The following is an 18,111-nucleotide window of genomic DNA, read 5'->3' on the forward strand; positions in this document are numbered from 1 at the left end:
ATGAACACCTTTTTGGACTATGTGTTTTGGACACCTATTGGGAGGCTTAGGTGTATGTGAACTTTTGGGCCTACACCAATAGGGAAAGTACGTTGGCTTATATGGGGCTTGTCAGTGAGTTTACACGCTGACCCTATCGCCATGTATGCGAACCTAGGAACTAGTTTCAACACCGTGGGCGGTCGGTGTAAGCAATAACATGCTTTTTGGACTAAGCCGATGACCTCGGGTGGTATTGTACCCATTTTGATTACTTTCAGTGATCCCTCAGGATTTGCGATTTCCTTTTTGTTGTGACAAAATGAGACATATCCTTATTGATTTTGCTCCTCGCTATTGCACTTGTGCTAACCATTTGATGTGCAGCTTTGTACCCTTCTTAGTCACTTATTGACTTTGCTTTTTGTAGCATGTATGACCCCACTTTAGTAGTGTGTTTATTATGTATTGAGCTTTCAGCTAACTGTGGTTTAGTAATTTTTCAGCTTTTGAATCCTCATGGGATTCTCAAGGGCATGTAGTTGCATCATCAGCTATTGGAATCTGTTAAATATAGCATAGTGAGTATTGTGTGATAGTAAGACTTTGTTTTAAATTCATGTAAGGCAGTATTGTTTAGTTTACGTTATGAGTTGTTTTGATATTGTTTTGCTAGCCTTTTATACTTTTAGAGCTTACTTTGCAGGTATACAGCGCTGTCGTGTCCCCAGGTCTTGGGTGTGCGGCTTGGGGGCGTGACACTTCCCTTATATTTTGTTTGTTGTCTATGCTCTCCTCCATATCCATCAAAAGAAGAAAAGGTGAAACTCCCACAATTTCCTTATTAAGTGCATTATTTTTTCATGTTAAGCGCTTACATTGGGTTATGGGTGTCAATGGAGACACACAGTCTGATTGAACATATGAAACATCACTTATCCAAATAGGATAATTAGACACGTTACTAGGATCAAAGGACACATTTCGGAACCCTATCATAAGATTGTTGGTGTAGTCTTGTTCTGTCTAGAATACGTGTGTATGCGGGCTTGCCAGCCTCTCTCTCTCAGCAAGAAACTGGTCGAGGGGTGTGTTGATCGAAACCTTTTCATCCCCTAGGATTGGATTTCAGACGATCGAGAAGAAGAGGGGAACAACACTTCTTCCTTCGGTTCCTCTGCCTTTGCAAAGATGGAAAAGACATTTTAGGTGCAGAGAGCGACACTAAACGTAAGGAGGTGCCGACACGCATGGAGCGTGAGCAACATTCAGGGTCGATAAACAGTCCGACTCAAGCTACACGACAAAACAGACATAGATCAGACACCAGTGTGAGGGATAAACGAATTAAATAGACGGACTCACCTAAGAAGATGAATTCATTGCTTCCTTGATCCAGATACAGCTAAAGCTACAAAAAGTAAAGGCCACAAGTATTGGAAAAGTACAGATAAAATGCGAATACATGTTTGAATTTGGTTCTGGGACCTCTTTCTTAGAGACAGACACCTCCTTATATAGCTTTATTTGGGTAACCGTTCCCCATCACCCCACGTTCTTCTTGGAGGGAAACTTTTTGGTAACTACCCACAAAGGGTTCCCTTATTCTCATGTCCTCCATAGTCTAGGTGGCTATCAGTCACCTTCCCACGATTGGCAACAGATGTGATACATCTCTTTGAATCATCCCAAACAAATAGTATCTTGATAATCTTGTCTCATTCAACCGATTATCTCTTTAAGACGAACGTGCTTTGATAAGCTCTTCAATAATTGCCCATTCCTTTAGGTTCCGATGCATACACATTCTCTCACACGTCCATTCGGTGCCAGCACGTCATATAACTTAATTGACCCATTCCAAGTGGACTGTCACTTAATAACATAAGGTCCTGCTCATTCATAAAAATCATGAGGGAATGGAGTTTTACTTCCTTCCATGGGCTGCATTGTTTGCAAATATGAGAAAGAGATCAAGTTTTCCCTACCAATACAAGTTACCTTTGGAAATGCAAGCTTCACTTCAGAATTAGCTAGGCTCACAAGCTCGTCGAGTAAACAAAGAAATTAGGGATGAGTGGATCCCAATTCTTGCTTTTTTAGCAACCAAACGCGGCTCTCTCTCTCTCTCTCTCTCTCTCTCTCTCTCTCTCTCTCTCTCGTGGTGTGGGATGGCTAAATACATTCCTAAGTTGGAGGTAGATGGGGTCATGGGGTGGACCGACCGACCCTCTAATCGTCTCATTGCTTCTCTCGCGCGCCCCTTTGCTGGTTATATAGAAAAATGGAAAATACCTTATTATATTTTGAGTAATACTAAACTGAAGGCCCCAAAATCAGATCAGTTATAATTCCTTTAATTTTAAATATTTTTATTGACATTATAAATGTTGGGTTTTTTCGGTTTTTTTTTTTAAGGACACTCTTTACTTTAGCATTCTACGTGTGTTACCCACCCCATTTGGCATTGCGTCTCTACTAAAAAAGTCCTTTCCATCTCTGTGAAGGCAGAGGAGCTCACGTTCCCCTCTTCCTCTCAATCGCCTAAAGGGGACAGAAACCACAACCACTCGAATTGTTGCAACGTACACACTCCACAAGCGGTGCACTGACAAACCGCGCCGGAGCATTTTAGATCGGAACAAACCCTAAACCCTAACTATGTGCAATGTAAGTAGGAATTAGGTCACCTCAATGGACGGTCAGATTTGAAATGGATCGTGATCTATACTAAAAAGGAAATGATCTGAAAAGCACTTTGAAAAGGATCGTAACCAAAGACATAGGTGGATCGTGACCAAGACATATGTGAATCCAATGTGAACCGGATCTGATGCTCTTATCCCAAAACAAACCCTTCACTTACCCATCCTTCAAGCCGTACCCGGAACCAGTAAAGAAAATATAAATATGTTGTGCCCTGTATAGTCTAGTATTTTCCAGAAAGTACTGTAAGGGCCACACAATAGGATGATCCAAACCGTCCATTTGATGGGTCACAAAGTAATTAGGTTGTGGCCCTAAAAATCATTTTCATAGGATGATCCTAGCCCTCCTATCTGTAGAAATTTCTCGGAGGGCTAGGATCATCCTATGGAAATGATATTTTGGGCACAGCCTATTTACGTTCTGGCCAATCAAATGGACGGTTTGGATCATCCAAAGATGTGACCCGTACAGTTCTATTTTTTAAAATAACACCTCACTATACGGGCTTACACCATAAAAATCTCAAATAAACAGATACCATTTGCACGGAAAAAATCCATACCGTTGATTATCTCCATCATCGGACGGCTATTTCGGTCCGGATATTAAAAAAACAGCATACATGTTTTCGAATTTTCATATATACCCCTGTTTTCTCTTTCTACTCCAGACCCTGTTTCTCATCTACACCTGTACAGATCCCTCAAATCTCAATCTCCATCTCCAAAACCCTAAAATCTCTTGATTCAACGATCAGTGAAGAGAAACTTGATATTCTTTCATTCGATCAGATTTTATTTTTTTTACTAGTCTCTGTTGAAAAAGTTTCTAAAATCTATGATTTGGGGAGAAAAATTAGGGTTTTCAGGTATGAGGTTTAAAGGATGAAGGATGCCAGAACTGCGTAGTGGAGTGCGAAAGGGCAGAGCGCAAAAGCCGATTTTGCAGGAGAGATTGAAGCCGAAAACTCGAAGGAGGAGGAGTGGGAAGAACAAGGAACCTGTGGATGAGAATAATATAGTGAAGGAGGAGGAAGTTAGGGTTTTGGGAGGAGGGGGTGATTTTGTAGATTTGGTGGGGGAGGAAAAAGAAGAGGTTGGGGAGAAAAAGATGGAGGATTATGATAGTGGAGGAAGGAGTGCTGATAAGGTTCAGGGTGGAGAAGAGGAGGGGAGTACGGCGCCGATTCCTGAGAAGGTGAGGGTTTTTTTTTTTTGGTGGAGAGAGGGTTTGGGGTTTTTGATTTGTTTGTTTATTTGATTAGATTGGAAATGTTAGAGTTTTTTGGTTTTGTTTTAGTATTCTTATCAGGTGAACTTAGAAATAGGGTTTTAGTCTTTTGGGGTTTGTTATGCTTGTATACTTTTTTTGTGTGTTTTTGGTAGAGGAGGTTAGTTTTTTTTTTTTTTTTTGGGGGGGTATTTAGTTTGTATATTTGATTAAACTGCAAATGTTTTTGTTTTGTTTTACTCCTCTTATAATATGAACTGAGAAATAGTTTGTTAGTCTTTTGGGGTTTGTTAGCCTTTTATGTTTTTTGTAGTTAGTTTGCATTGTATAACTTTTTGGGGATTAGTAGAAAAGGTTAGGGTTTTATGTTTTTGGAGAGAGAATTTGCGTCTTTGATTTGTTTGTATATATTTGACGAAACTGCAAGTGTTTTTGTTTTGTTTTACTCCTCTTATCAGGTGAACTGGGAAATATTTTGCTAGTCTTTTGGAGTTTGTTTGCCTTGTATATTTATTTTGGTTTTGCTATGTGTGGGGAGAAATGCATGAAATTAGGAAATATTCCTTTTTTTTTTATTTCTGATGTTTTTAAAACTGCAAACGAGTGTTTTTATTGTAACAAACTACGAAATGGGAACCTTATTCTCCATATTAGAAGATAAGGACGGGAGAACAAGAATAATAAAGCGCATTATTATAGGGTATACTTCGTGTAGAAAGATGAATAGGTACACTTGCTTAGTTCTACATTCCTTGCACACTTATGAGGGGGAAATTCATGAAATTAGGAATTTTTTATTCAGTGCTTTTTATTTCTGCTGTTTCTAGAACTGCAAATGGGTGTTTTTTTAACGAAATGGATTTTGTTGATTTTTCTTCTGGATTTGGTGTACTTAGGAGAGAAACAACATATATGGAGATATTGTACTTGATTTCTCATTCTTTAAGTTGTTACTAGAACAGTAGAGGAGCCTTCTCTTTCCTTTATTAGGGGGAAGCTATGATTTGGCTGAGACTTTGAATTTCTTGTTGACATGCATGTCGTGTCGTGTCCGACACGACACCCGTGTCCACACGTGTCGACACTCCTTAGACACTTTAAATGTACTGCTTAAGTTTTAGTAACTTTATATGTATGCACGTGTATGACTGTGCCACTATTTCTAGATTTTTAAGGATTTCCATGTCAGATACCTCATATCCGTGTCAAAACTCGGCACACGAATCCGTATCCACAAATCATGATTGTATGTACTTTCTATTTTAGTTGTGTCCCCGTTTCTAAATGTTGGGAATTTGCCGTGTCCGACACTGCATGTCCGTGTCAACACGCGACACTCGTGTCCGTGTCCACAAATCATAGGGGGAAAGCTATGATTTGTGGACACGGACACGAGTGTCACATGTCGACACGGACACGGAGTGTCGAACACGGCGAACTCCCAAAATTTAGAAACGGGGACACGCCTAAAATAGAAAGTACATATAATCATTATTTGTGAACACGGATTCGTTTCCTGAGTTTCGACACGGATATGAGGTATCTAACATGGCAACCCCTGAAAATCTAAAAATAGTGTCACACTCATACACATAAATACATATAAAGTTACTGACACTTCTAGTAGTACACTTAAACGTGTCTAAAGGAGTGTGGACACGGGTGTCGTGTCGGACACGACACCTGTGTCGGCAATAAATTCAAAGTGTAGGCCAAATCATAGGGGGAAAGTCTACGTTGATCCGTGGACTAAGACTCTTCATCTCTCTGTCTTTTTGAATGTCCTTCTCTTTCCTTTATTAGGGGGAAGTCTACGTTGATCCATGGACTAAGACTCTTCATCTCTCTGTCTTTTTTAATGTTGTTGATGAACTTAAACTTTTCTGCATTAGGAAGGTTTGTTTTTATTTCGTTGTTTGATGACTATGGCTTTGTTATATTTTAATGTTTGGAATTCTTCACAATGATACCTTTGTTTGGAAAACCATTCCTCTGAATTGACCTTTACTAGGATTGTTGTAACTCTGGGAATAATAGAAAATGTCTAATACATAAACCAAATGATTCAAAACCTTGACAACTGGATCTTAAAGCTCTTGAAGTGATAATTTTTCCCAACACTTCTCTCGATTAGGATGGTGGAAAATTTAACGGAAAATTTGGGGAAAGTAGCCATCTTTTATTTTATTTTGAAACCCCTTTACTAGCTCCAGCAAAGTATGCAACATCAATTCCAAGAGCCCATTAAGCTAGTAGACCCAAAAGGAGAAAGAGATGTAAACTTATAATTCTGTAGTTGACAGTAAAAAACCGCATATATTGGAACTTTCTTCTTCTTCCTTTTTTTTTAGCTAGGCTTGTTAATATGAGCCTATAAAGATGATGATATAATTGATTTCAATGCAGATTTACCTGCTTATATGCATATCTCTTTTTTAGGTAATTGCGGATTTACCTGCTAATATTGGTGTCTCTTAGTTGTTTTTTAGTTTTGGCTTCATATTCTGAATGGATGATGAAATTCCCTCCCTTTTTTAGGAAATTCCTCTTGGTCAGAATTGTTTCTGCTTATAGTCCAAATAAAGATATCATTGGTGAACTTCCTTTTTTTTTTTTTTTCATAGTTTCATGTATTTTCTGTAGTTTCTTTTTGTCATGTATCTAGTTTTTGATTTTTTTGGCCACAGGTCCAGGTTGGTGGTTCACCAACGTACAGAATTGAAAGGAAGCTGGGGAAAGGAGGCTTTGGACAAGTTTATGTCGGTCGCCGTATTTCTGCTGCTCCTGGTGGTGTAGATAGGACTACTGGACCTACTGCTATAGAGGTATACCCTTTCTCCCTTGGGGTTGATTGTTTAGTTTAGTTGATCAATTACATCTCTTTTTAATAATAAAAAAACTCTTGTTAATGTGTTCTCCATCCCTGGCATTTAGGTGGCTTTAAAATTTGAGCATAGAAGCAGTAAAGGATGCAACTATGGCCCTCCGTATGAGTGGCAAGTCTACAAGTGCGTTTCAATTTTATTTTTATTTTTTTTTTTTGATATCTTTGTGAATCTTACATGATTTTTTATTGTTGAGGTTGGATTTTCAATACGGGATATTTCTTTGACCCACATTGTCTTGTGTTTGGACAGCACTCTTGGTGGCAGTCATGGAGTTCCTCGGGTCCATTTCAAGGGCCGACAAGGGGACTATTATGTCATGGTATTATTTTTTATTTTTCATTTACTGTCACTAATGTTCACGTTGTGATAGTTTCAATGCCTGCTATTTTGTTTGTTTGGTTTTGCATGGTCGCATGACATATTGTTATCACAACACAATGTATATAGGTCATGGACATGTTGGGGCCAAGTTTATGGGATGTTTGGAATAATAACTCTCATTCGTGAGTCTTCTGTTAAAACTTGGTTCTTGAAATCCTTTTTTTTTCTTTGGCAAAGCTTACTTGAAATCCCTTATTTTTTTCTTTTTCTTTTTTGTTTTGTTTTATTGCAGGATGTCCACTGAAATGGTTGCATGTATTGCTATTGAAGCAATCTCCATATTGGAGAAAATGCATTCTAAAGGGTCAGATTTTCTCTCTACGATATAAGCTCTGGTTATTTTCTTTGGTTTTGTTATATTGTTGGTCCATGTGATTCTGTTATGCTTCTCATGTATCATGTAATATGGGTTTTCTTACGTATATAGGTTTTAAATTGTAGTTATGTGCATAAACATGATTAGTATAACGTATTGCAGATATGTGCATGGGGATGTAAAACCCGAGAACTTTTTGCTTGGTCCACCAGGGACTTCTGAGGAGAAGAAACTATTTCTTGTTGATCTTGGATTAGGTATTTTTTATTGTTTTCTATGTTGAGCAGTTCACATCGCTGGGTAATATATCTTGAAGTGTCTCATATTGTTATTGTTGGTTTCTTTTCAGCCACTAAGTGGCGGGACAATTCAACAGGTCAGCATGTTGAATATGACCAACGTCCAGATGTTTTCAGGTATATTCATGAATCATCAGTTTTTTTTTTTTTTTTTAATGGTCAAGAATTGCATTAATAAAAGACTGAGATGGTCCAATAGAAATACAACGAAGAAAACAAACATAAAAGACAAACGGGAATCACAAGAAATAATAGAACAAAGAAAATAATAATCACAAGGAGGAAGGAAATCATAATTCTCCAAAGCCGCCAACTGAATTCCTCTACTTGCAAGATTATCCGCCACCCCCTTAGCTGATCTGCTAACATGGTGAAAGCAAATTAGCAGGGCTAACCAAGGACGGTTTTAGGGGTAGCCGAACCCTTTCGTACGTACCTCAAATATTTTCTAGATTTTTCTTAGGCCTATCTATTAGTTAAGGGGTGAGCTAGGATCAACAGGCTAGATAAAGGAAATTCAAGGCACCATTTCCCGTCTTCAACAATAGATGATACAAAAGCTAACTGATTTGGGCACAAGAACCTCTCACGAAAAATATTTACAAGAGTACCAACAACCAAGACTCTCAGCATGGGACACTCGCAGCCATCATCACTTTTCTAAGAGAAATAATAAAGGAGGCAAACGCGAAAGACCAAAATGTAATCATTGGGGTTTGATGGCAGGCTTGACCCGATTGAAGAGACGGTTACAATGTCGGGTGTATCATACATTGGTTGGACTTTCCGAGTTCGGCCCAGGGTTCGAAGAGAAACCCAAAAGTTTCCCAGTTTTCCTGCCAGGCCATACATCCGCCCAAGAAGACCCAATTTCACCATAATCTTACTAGAAGCATCTAGTGAAGTTGTGGCCTCCTTAGTAGGGTTTATCCCTAAACAAGATACCGATTCAAGCCCCTTGTATAGGTTGGGCGAGTGTCACAATGAAGGGATTCCTCGAAAGAAGCACGAGCTGAGCGTCTGAAAGCAGACACGCTTTGTTTGCGATGGGAATTGGTGAGATTAGTTGCTTTTCTATGTTGAGTGAATCGCTGTGGAAATGAAATGGAAGAAGTGACAAATGTTTAACAACCAATGAGTACACCAAACACATGAACTTTCACCCAAACGCATACAGTTGAGTCCACAGGTACCACGGGCATGGTACTAATGCCTGTTGGACCTTGCAAAACTTATTGCCTTACCTACTGGAGGAAGGAAAAAATCACTTAGCAACGATATCACGCATCTCATCAAAAAGCATAGGAAACCGCCATGGGCAAACTTTAGAACCACACAACCAATGGATCACATTAAGGGAGTCCCCTTCCACCACCACCTTATCCGAATTTTCTCCCACCAACAATTTTAGACCTTGGTGAACCGCACGCACCTCCGCCGCACTAGAGTCAGTCACGCCTAGGGGGCAGCAAATACCCATCTAACTGGACCCGAATAATCTCTGAGAACACCCCCAATCCCAGCCGGTCTGGGGTTGCCCAAACTAGATCCATCGAAATTGAGCTTCAAGAATCCCAAAGACGGAGGTTCCCAACTTTGCACAATCATCAATTTCTCTATTGCAATTTTTTTTAGTTAGGTAAGTTGATTATATAGGATTGGCACCCTATAACCTTATCTTTCATCGAACATCTTTTCTTTGTGTCATTTAAATTGATTGTAATCTTGCAGGGGAACAGTCCGTTATGCTAGTGTGCATGCTCACCTTGGAAGAACTGGAAGCAGGAGAGATGACTTGGAATCTCTTGCTTATACGCTTATTTTTCTTCTCCGTGGCCGTCTGCCTTGGCAAGGTTACCAGGTATGCCCATTTTAATCTCTATTATAAATCAATGTTACTGTCTTTCATCTACTCTATTCATAATTCTGGGTTGTTCTGCTTATAGGGCGAGAATAAAGGTTTCCTAGTATGCAAAAGGAAGATGGCTACATCTCCAGAGACTCTATGTTCCTTCTGCCCACAGCCATTCAGACAATTCATCGAGTATGTTGTAAATTTGAAATTCGATGAGGAACCTAACTATACAAAGTACATATCCCTCTTTGATGGGATAGTTGGCCCAAATCCAGATATTAGACCGATAAACACAGATGGCGCCCAGAAGGTATCTCTCTCTCTCTCTCTCTCTCTCTCTCTCTCTCTCTCTCTCTCTCTCTCTCTCTCTCTCTCTCTCAACTAATAATAGAGTTATTTCTCGTACAATGTTTAGAATACATCTAATGTATAGTTACATGTTGTAAAGCTTATATACCAGGTTGGTCATAAAAGGGGGAGGCTGACAATGGAGGAAGAGGACGACGAGCAACCAAAGAAGAAGGTTCGAATGGGGATGCCTGCAACACAATGGATTAGTGTTTACAATGCTCGCCGGCCTATGAAGCAAAGGTATATGCCTCACATAATTCTTACTGTTATATCCATATTCCAGATTGCAAAATAACAAGAAAAGTTCATGTTGCCCATTTCGGTTTCAGGTATCACTATAACGTTGCCGATGCAAGGCTTGCACAGCACATTGATAAAGGAAATGAAGATCGGCTATATATCAGCAGTGTTGCTTCATGTGCAAATCTATGGGCTCTGATCATGGACGCTGGCACTGGTTTCTCTGCCCAAGTTTATGAACTCTCACCCTTTTTTCTTCACAAAGTGAGGATTTAATTCGTTCTTCCGATTGTATTATATGTACTGTGGGCTATTATGCCACTTAAGTTGCAGATCCTGTATTGCAAGTGCTCTAAATGTTCATGCACACACTAATTTTATCATCTTTGAGTTGCTAATGTACATCTTTGTTTCTTCTATTTGAAGGAATGGATTATGGAGCAGTGGGAGAAAAACTATTATATTAGTGCAATAGCCGGGGCAAACAATGGGAGCTCTTTAGTAGTAATGTCTAAAGGTAATTTTTTTTTGAACGCCAGCAAATTTCATTCATAGCAAAAGGGTCGACTCAGGGAGTCAACCCAAAATGTACAATGAACTCAAAAAAGAAGAGAGCAATAGAAGAAAATACAACGAGAATCCCCAATCAAGGAGGTAAAAAAATCATACAACTCCAAACCCTGCTAATCTACTCCTTCCCTAGCTAGACGACCTGCAATCCCCATTGGCCGATCTTCTAACATGCAAGAAAAAGATTGACGAACCATCAGTTCTATCATGGATCTCATCAAAGAACTGAGCGAATCTCCAAGGGGGGACCGATGATCCTCCGAGCCATCGTATGACATTGAGAGAATCACCCTCCACTACCACATGGTCCAGGCTATCCCTCTCCAGATGAAAAATCCCCTGGTGAACAACTTGAACCTCCGCCTCACTAGCATCTGCTATCCCGATAGGCCTGAAAATGCCCAAATAACTTCAACCATGGAATCCCTTAGAATGCCTCATATGCCAGCTGGCCCAGGATTTCCCAACTAGAACCATCAAAGTTTAGTTTCAACAACCCAATAGATGTTTTTTTCTTTTTGAGATTTGTCTGAAGGTAATTTTCACATTGATATTTTTTATCGCGGCACTTTGTTTCGGAGGACTTCTCTGAAATGCAGTTGGATTGATGACTCCAGGTACACAGTATGCGCAGCAGTCTTACAAAGTTAGTGATTCTTTTCCATTCAAGTGGATAAACAAAAAATGGAGGGAGGGCTTCTACGTCACCTCCATGGCCACTGCAGGAAGTAGATGGGGAGTTGTCATGTCCCGCAGTGCAGGATTTTCAGATCAGGTTTTCCTTTTAATTTATGTAATTATGCTTCTTTCTCCGTTATCATAGAATTACAAAAAAGAATTATATTAGACTGAATTTATTATCTTTAACCTGCAGGTAGTTGAACTTGACTTTCTATATCCTAGTGAAGGTATTCATCGTAGGTGGGATAGTGGTTACCGTATTACTGCCACCGCTGCAACGTGGGACCAGGCTGCTTTTGTTCTGAGTGTACCAAGAAGAAAACCCGCAGACGAAACACAGGAGACACTAAGGACCTCTGCTTTTCCTAGCACACATGTGAAGGTGAGTTGGTCATGTGCCTTTATTTCATTTGCTTATATGTTTCAAAAAAATTTGATGAAATCTAAAAGTAATTTCCTGACTTCTCGCAGGAGAAATGGGCCAAAAATCTTTATCTTGCATCTGTTTGTTACGGCCGAACAGTTTCTTAATCCTCCCAAGTTTTTTTGGGTTTTCCCGACTTAAGTGGAGATGTTGAGGCTATAAAATTCTCATTTTGCAAAGCCAAACCGCTCATTGGGGAACATGAGCCATAGAAATTTTGATGTGCAAGCTTTACTTAATTTCTAGCAATCCTACATATCAGCCATGACTATCACCTTGTTCAGTGTCGCATTCAAGTGTGTGGAGAAGTTCTTGCACGGGTATCCATGATATGCCAAAAGTCAAATAGGATGGTGGGCATCCTTACTTATTGTTAAGCTTGTATAGACTATAGTGCTTAATAAATTATTACTTGATTAAAGGCATATATTGTATCTTGTTTTCAATGCGATGGTATTCTGAGCCTCGTGGACTTTGCGTTAATGTTGCATTCGTACACTGGTTGTCTGATCTGTCAGACTGGTGCCAGATTTCTTGAGCTATTCAATCTTTTGGTCTGGGATCTGATGCAATCTTACAAACATAAGTAGAAGTTGCTAATTTTTATGAAGCAATTCACTCTTTATGGCCATGTTTTATTATTTTTATTTATGTACTTCCTGAGTTTTATGATAGTCTGTATTTGCATGCATGTAGACCTGACCTGCTTGTGTGCTGGCTTGTTGCATGGGATGCATTCACAGAGATACCAAAGAACTATCAGTACAAGCACCATGCTTGTACTTAGTGATTTTCCCATACTTTCATGTGTTTGCATGACATTGCGAGAACCACGCTTTCACTTAATGATTTTCACATACTAGTATCTCATTTTCTTTTTGAAAGTAACAAAATTTATTGGTAATCCATACTCCTCTACATCGTGTACACACTTGGTTGATGGTTCCATCTTTAGGTCTGTGAATATAATTTGTTATTTTAAGAGAATGGAGTGATCCTGACTGGCAAGATGCATAATCTGCATATGGAGTGATTTTTAACGAAGGCCCATCAAACACGGGTCATGTTGAAGTGGTATATGTTGTATCACAATGTTACCAACAAAGCTTTCACCATCTATATTTCAACTTTCAGGCTGTAATCCCCTACTCAAACAAACATCTCAAAGTTTGATTGAATTTCCTGGCTTATGTTTTATTTTAGGATGTAGATATGGAAGGTTTCACTGCCAATTTGTAGTGTCTTAAATGTTACATGTTTCCCAACGACATACTGGAGGGGTAGAGATAAAAAATTGGTGGCACCTGTGCAGGTGTTTGATGTACCAATGTTATGAGGAGCTGACATTGTCACATGGTAAATTTTAAGCAGAATCTGTTTTTGGCTATTAATGGATAGCGATTAATTTATTATGATTGCAATTTTGTGAAAATTAGTCTAATTGTGGTTGTTATTTCTTGATTTTTTTTATTTTTTTTTCAGGACTCCAGATCCAATGATTTTTGGAGGCAAAGTAGAGTATATGCCTATAGTATATGCAAAGTAGAGTGTATGCTCACTTCAGTACTCAATTTATGTTGTTATTTCTAAGTTTTAGCAGTGACAAGAATGCAATGCATGTGTTTGTTTGTTTTTTAAGTGAATGCCCTACCTTCCTAGAAAGAGCACTTACAGCATTGAACAAAGGTGTCATGACTCTTATTTTAGAATTTCAAGCCACCACTGGAGAGAACTATTATTATTGCTGTCTACTCATTCATGTAACTAAACTACCTATACCTTGTTATTGGTTGAAAAGTAAAGGCGCCAACTCTGACCCAATATCATATTCCATTTGCTCTTGCATCTACACTGGCTTGGAGGACTGCATTTTCTTCATTTACCGATTGACAAAATGCATAAATGCTTCCAATCAGTTGCATGTCAAATTTATGCTGGAAAACTTAAGGTTTACCTAAAAGCCATTCACGGGCTCACCCACTAGGGCAGGTTTCCACTTACAATGAATTTTTCACATTCTGATTGGTGATGACTTAGAAAACCTAGTCAGTGTTTAAAAGCACAGATGCGACGCGGAACGCAGGCGAAGAAAAATCCTTGTCGACTCAGTGCGGACGCGACTAAGAACGCATTTGACGCGACTGAGTACTCGGATGACATGGTCATAATTCAGGAGAGTCAAAGGACTTTTTATTGACTCCGTAGGGCAAAACGCGGAACGCGGCCAAGGTAAAAGGGAGTCGACTCGGGGGAGCCAACACGGATGGGAGCTTGTTTTAAAACTATGAACCTAGTAAAAATGTTATGTTGTGTCTTGGAGTTTGAAAACATCTTAGTTGCTGCTGCTAAGCAAGAAATTAAATCACAAACAGACAACGGTGTGTTGTCACATGAGGAATTCTGCAGCATTTGCATATTGTAATATGAATCATAATTAAATCATAATGTTGGATTAGCAAGATTTTATAGATCAAGCAAGGGCATTGTTGACATTAAAACAATTTGTACTATTTCAAAATCCTGATACGCCTTCATATTATGGAAGCAGCATGTGCAACCATGCTTGGCTATTGCTTTGTTTTCAATCATTAGCTACCAGAAATGGCAGGAAACTGGAGCGGCAACAAACCCTAGATCAATCATTAGCTTCCGGAATTGACCGGAAGCTAGGAGAAGTGCAAAGGTTTCAGTTTTCGTAGTGGGACGCCAGAATGAGTTTGTTACCTTGGCCCTTTTAGTTGTCATTTCTTCGACTGGGAGGTACCTCAAGTTCCTTTACAGTTGGTTCGTTCCATCGCCGGCTTACTTTGACTAGTGACCTTGGCCTTTCGCTAGATTGTGCCATTGTGGCATATACTAGTGCCCCTAGTTTCCTGGCTTTCTGGTGGAATGCCAGCCTCCATTAGATCTTGCTGGTAACCACTACATTCATTAGTATGGAATCATCATCAGCCATTGCTCGATATGTATTGAAGACATAGAGTTGATGGATCATCTCTTGGTTCATTGCATATTTGTCTTGTGTGTGTAGAGATTTGTTAAACTCTTTGGGATTTAATGGGTTTTTCCAAGATCCACCGTTGAGGTGATTGATTCTTGCACTTTTTTTGGGATCTTCGAGAGGGAAGACTTGTTCTGACAACTTCCATTTGGTCCTTGTGGAAGGAGGGGAATAGTAGGGTGTTTTGAGGTGTGGTTAGACCAAGTAAGGCGATAATATTCAGCTTGGTACTATTGGGACTCGTCGTTGAGGCATGTTTGGATTTTTATTGGTGCACCTCGAAATGAGTTGATAGGTTGTCTCCTACATGGAGCCTCCCCTATCATGGATACTTTAGTTAACCTGAACTTTGATGGCTCTAGTTTAGGTAATCCCGGTTGGGGTAGTGGGGCTCATTTGGGATCATAGCAAGGCAACACGAGTGGCTTATTGAGGGCTGATTAGGGTTACTGACTCGAGCATTACTGAGATTTTGGCTCTAAGAGCTAGTGTTAAGGTGGAGGAACACCACATATGGCAGTTGGCAAAGGAGAGGGCTGATGTGCTTGCTAAGGAGGGAGTTCAGCACCCATTGCTGGTTACTTTTGATGATATACCATTGGACTAGGGTGCTTTTTTTCGTTTGGATTGTATTTGTCTTTGCAGGATCTCCTTGTTCTACCCATTAGGTGTTACATCCCTTAATCTTTTGAATATTTCTATTCTACTATTTAGAAAACCTAGAGTATGATGCAAAGAGTTTGAGTTGTACCTTTTGTAACAGACAACGAAATATCGCAAGCAGAATATAACTGTAACAATGGATTGATTGCTGCTTTTGTTTGTGACTTTTATTTGCTGTTATGAAACAAAAAATTGACCCTGGTCAAATGGAGTTGAAATGAGACCATATAAATGGGTTATTAAAAACAATGAAACTCATATAAATAGCACTTTGGGTGTAAGTTAATGATTTATGTTTGGATTTGTTTGTAGAACTTGAAGCATTGCGATTTTTATTTGCTTGAAGAAGTTGTTTTCCCATCAACATGGCATTTAGTCTTGTATCAATTCTAAGCATGATTGAAGCTTTAAAAAAAAGCAATGTTAAGCATGACTCTTCAATGCAGGATGATCGAAGGCAGAACTAATGCTTTGCTCGACGATCGAGGCAGAACTAATACTTTGCTATGATACCAAATCTGATTGAGGAAGGTATCTATGGAAGGGATTTTAGGGATGAAAATTAAGAGTTTGGGGTCCTAAAATAAGTGATTAGATTGGGAAAAATATTTCTTCTAGGTTTTGGGTAAGCTTAGAAGGGTACAAACTTATGCCGAGAAGGTGCAGACATATGCTGTGAAGCTGCAGATGTATTTTGGGAAGGTTCATGTATTCCAGGAAGGTGCAGGCAAGGATTTTGGAAAAGATTAAGGGAGATAGGATCCAAGATGAGATGGGATGGGTAAAACAGTAAAAAAAACAAATAGGGTTTTGAGATTTTAGGCGAGAGAAAGGAATATTTTCTGTTCTAGGTAGATTGTTTTTGTAGAGGAAATCAAGGAAAGAAAAAATATGAAAGAGATAAATAGGAAGATTAGAATCTCACCAACCAACACCCTGATCCAATGGGTTCCTAGGCATTGTACCGTAGGGAAAGTAGACTTCGCATCCATGATTTGCAAAAAAGCAAGAGAAAATGTTTTTCATTCATTCATCCATAGCAGAACATAGAATAAAAGAAAAGTGTCTTGAGGCTTACAATATATAAGAAGAAAGAAGAGAACTGGAAAGTTCTAAAACCCTAAAAAAAATACTTTTTGACCAAAATACCTTTTAATGACTTAAAAACTCTCACTCAACTCAACTCAACTCAATTAAGCCTTTGTCCCAAACTTAAAACTCTCTCTCCCACTTCTCCCACTTAAAATTCTTGCAATGCATATGTGGTGCCTATTTGAAACCCTCGTAACTTAAGAAACCAAGTGATATTAGTGGGAAAAGATTGTGGTACCACCCCTACTATAACTTAAGGGACTTAATGGAGAGCTAAAATTAAAATTTGGACCTTAGAGTGGTCCCCGCCACTCTTCCTATATTTTTTTTAAAGATGAGATGCACTAAATTTTTGATGTGATTTAGGATTAGGATTATTTGTTTCATAGACAGATTTATTCATTTTTATGTTATCAAAGCTTTATTTAGGCTTGCATTTCATATTTTACTAATCGTAAATGTGGGAGATATCCATATCAACTTAATGTCCACTTTAGTTGCTGATTACTTATGACCCACTGCCCTGTACACAAGCCCACTCCCACTTAGAGATTCTTATAACTGAGGTTGTAACTTGGGCCTGGTTTTACCGGACCCACATCGACCTAACCTGAAACTACCCTGGGTTGGGTTCCTAAATCATGAGTCACAGGTTGGGTCTGTTTTCTTGTTGAAGAGGAATTTTGTTGCATGCACAGGAAGAAAATTTGGGTTCAGGTGACCACCTATTTATATTAAGATTGAGACACAAAAACTAGGTGGACATGATCCCATGGAACCCATAGAAAACTCAACACGGTGGCACATCTATACAGTCACATTATGCTATTGAAATAATTTTATGCATGTTTTCCCGAACCCGGACCCGACCTGAGATAGTTTCTCAAGGTAGAGGGTTCTGGAAAATTCAACCCGCCCGACCGACCAGAGTTGCAACTCTACTTATAACCCTATTGATCCTCTACCATGGGCCACCACTTAAAATCTCCTAAACCTAATCCGCCAAAAACCTTCAAACCTCATCGGTTGCTCTCATGACCCCCCACTTATCAACCTAAAACCTTTAGACCCCATTCTTATAGTTGCCACCGCTATGGCCCGCCACTTATTTCACTTAACCCTGTTGTTTCTCCTTTCTTTTAGCCTACTACTTATCTCACTTAAGCATACACCCTCCTTACAGGGAGCAAGCTTCCTGCCCTCCTCTCAGTCCTTCTTTCGTCTTCTTATGGTCTCCCCACTCTCTTACTACTCGGTGTAGCTGTCCTCTTCACTCTCTTTACTCATCCCTTCTCTCTTTACTCATCCCTTTTTTTAATGGTATATTTTCTCACCCCTTATCTCTTCTTCCTCTTATATTTTTCTCTTTCCGTTCTTGGCCTTCTATAATTTCTTCTCTCAAGTCTTGTCTTCTACTATCCCTACCTTAAAA

The 18,111-nt window shown here is 39.3% G+C and overlaps 1 protein-coding gene across 4 annotated transcripts; it reads left to right on the forward strand.

Moving 5' to 3' along the window:
- The first annotated feature begins 3,341 nt into the window (after positions 1-3,341).
- Positions 3,342-13,772, forward strand: LOC143845467 (casein kinase 1-like protein HD16). 4 transcript variants are annotated; one of them, XR_013234418.1, is made up of 18 exons: positions 3,342-3,885; positions 6,606-6,743; positions 6,853-6,926; positions 7,056-7,125; positions 7,254-7,309; positions 7,420-7,491; positions 7,666-7,760; positions 7,853-7,919; positions 9,534-9,663; positions 9,749-9,967; positions 10,106-10,248; positions 10,338-10,512; positions 10,675-10,765; positions 11,436-11,593; positions 11,693-11,881; positions 11,971-12,276; positions 13,127-13,279; positions 13,406-13,772. XR_013234418.1 is itself a non-coding variant. In XM_077353825.1 (16 exons), exons 1-16 carry the CDS (start codon positions 3,580-3,582, stop codon positions 12,028-12,030), a joined length of 2,043 nt encoding a protein of 680 aa, XP_077209940.1. In that variant the 5' UTR covers positions 3,342-3,579; the 3' UTR covers positions 12,031-12,546. The 4 variants fall into 4 exon arrangements, 2 of the variants coding, with proteins under 2 accessions (XP_077209940.1, XP_077209941.1); XR_013234419.1 differs by having other exon boundaries at positions 13,236-13,279; XM_077353825.1 differs by lacking the exons at positions 13,127-13,279; positions 13,406-13,772 and having other exon boundaries at positions 11,971-12,546.
- Positions 13,773-18,111: the final 4,339 nt, after the last annotated feature.

Source organism: Tasmannia lanceolata, unplaced genomic scaffold (assembly GCF_043159265.1).
Source record: "Tasmannia lanceolata isolate RefF3 unplaced genomic scaffold, GAP_Taslan_0.1 ptg000015l, whole genome shotgun sequence".
In the NCBI taxonomy this organism is placed as follows: domain Eukaryota; kingdom Viridiplantae; phylum Streptophyta; class Magnoliopsida; order Canellales; family Winteraceae; genus Tasmannia; species Tasmannia lanceolata.

What these genes read in the sequence shown, in the direction of transcription:
- LOC143845467 (XM_077353825.1), top strand. Translation starts at nt 3,580, where the DNA reads ATGCCAGAACTGCGTAGTGGAGTGCGAAAGGGCAGAGCGCAAAAGCCG. An exon ending in CTGGACCTACTGCTATAGAG is followed by an intron (nt 6,744 to 6,852) that starts GTATACCCTTTC and finishes CCTGGCATTTAG; the next exon opens with GTGGCTTTAAAATTTGAGCA. An exon ending in CACCCTTTTTTCTTCACAAA is followed by an intron (nt 10,513 to 10,674) that starts GTGAGGATTTAA and finishes TTCTATTTGAAG; the next exon opens with GAATGGATTATGGAGCAGTG.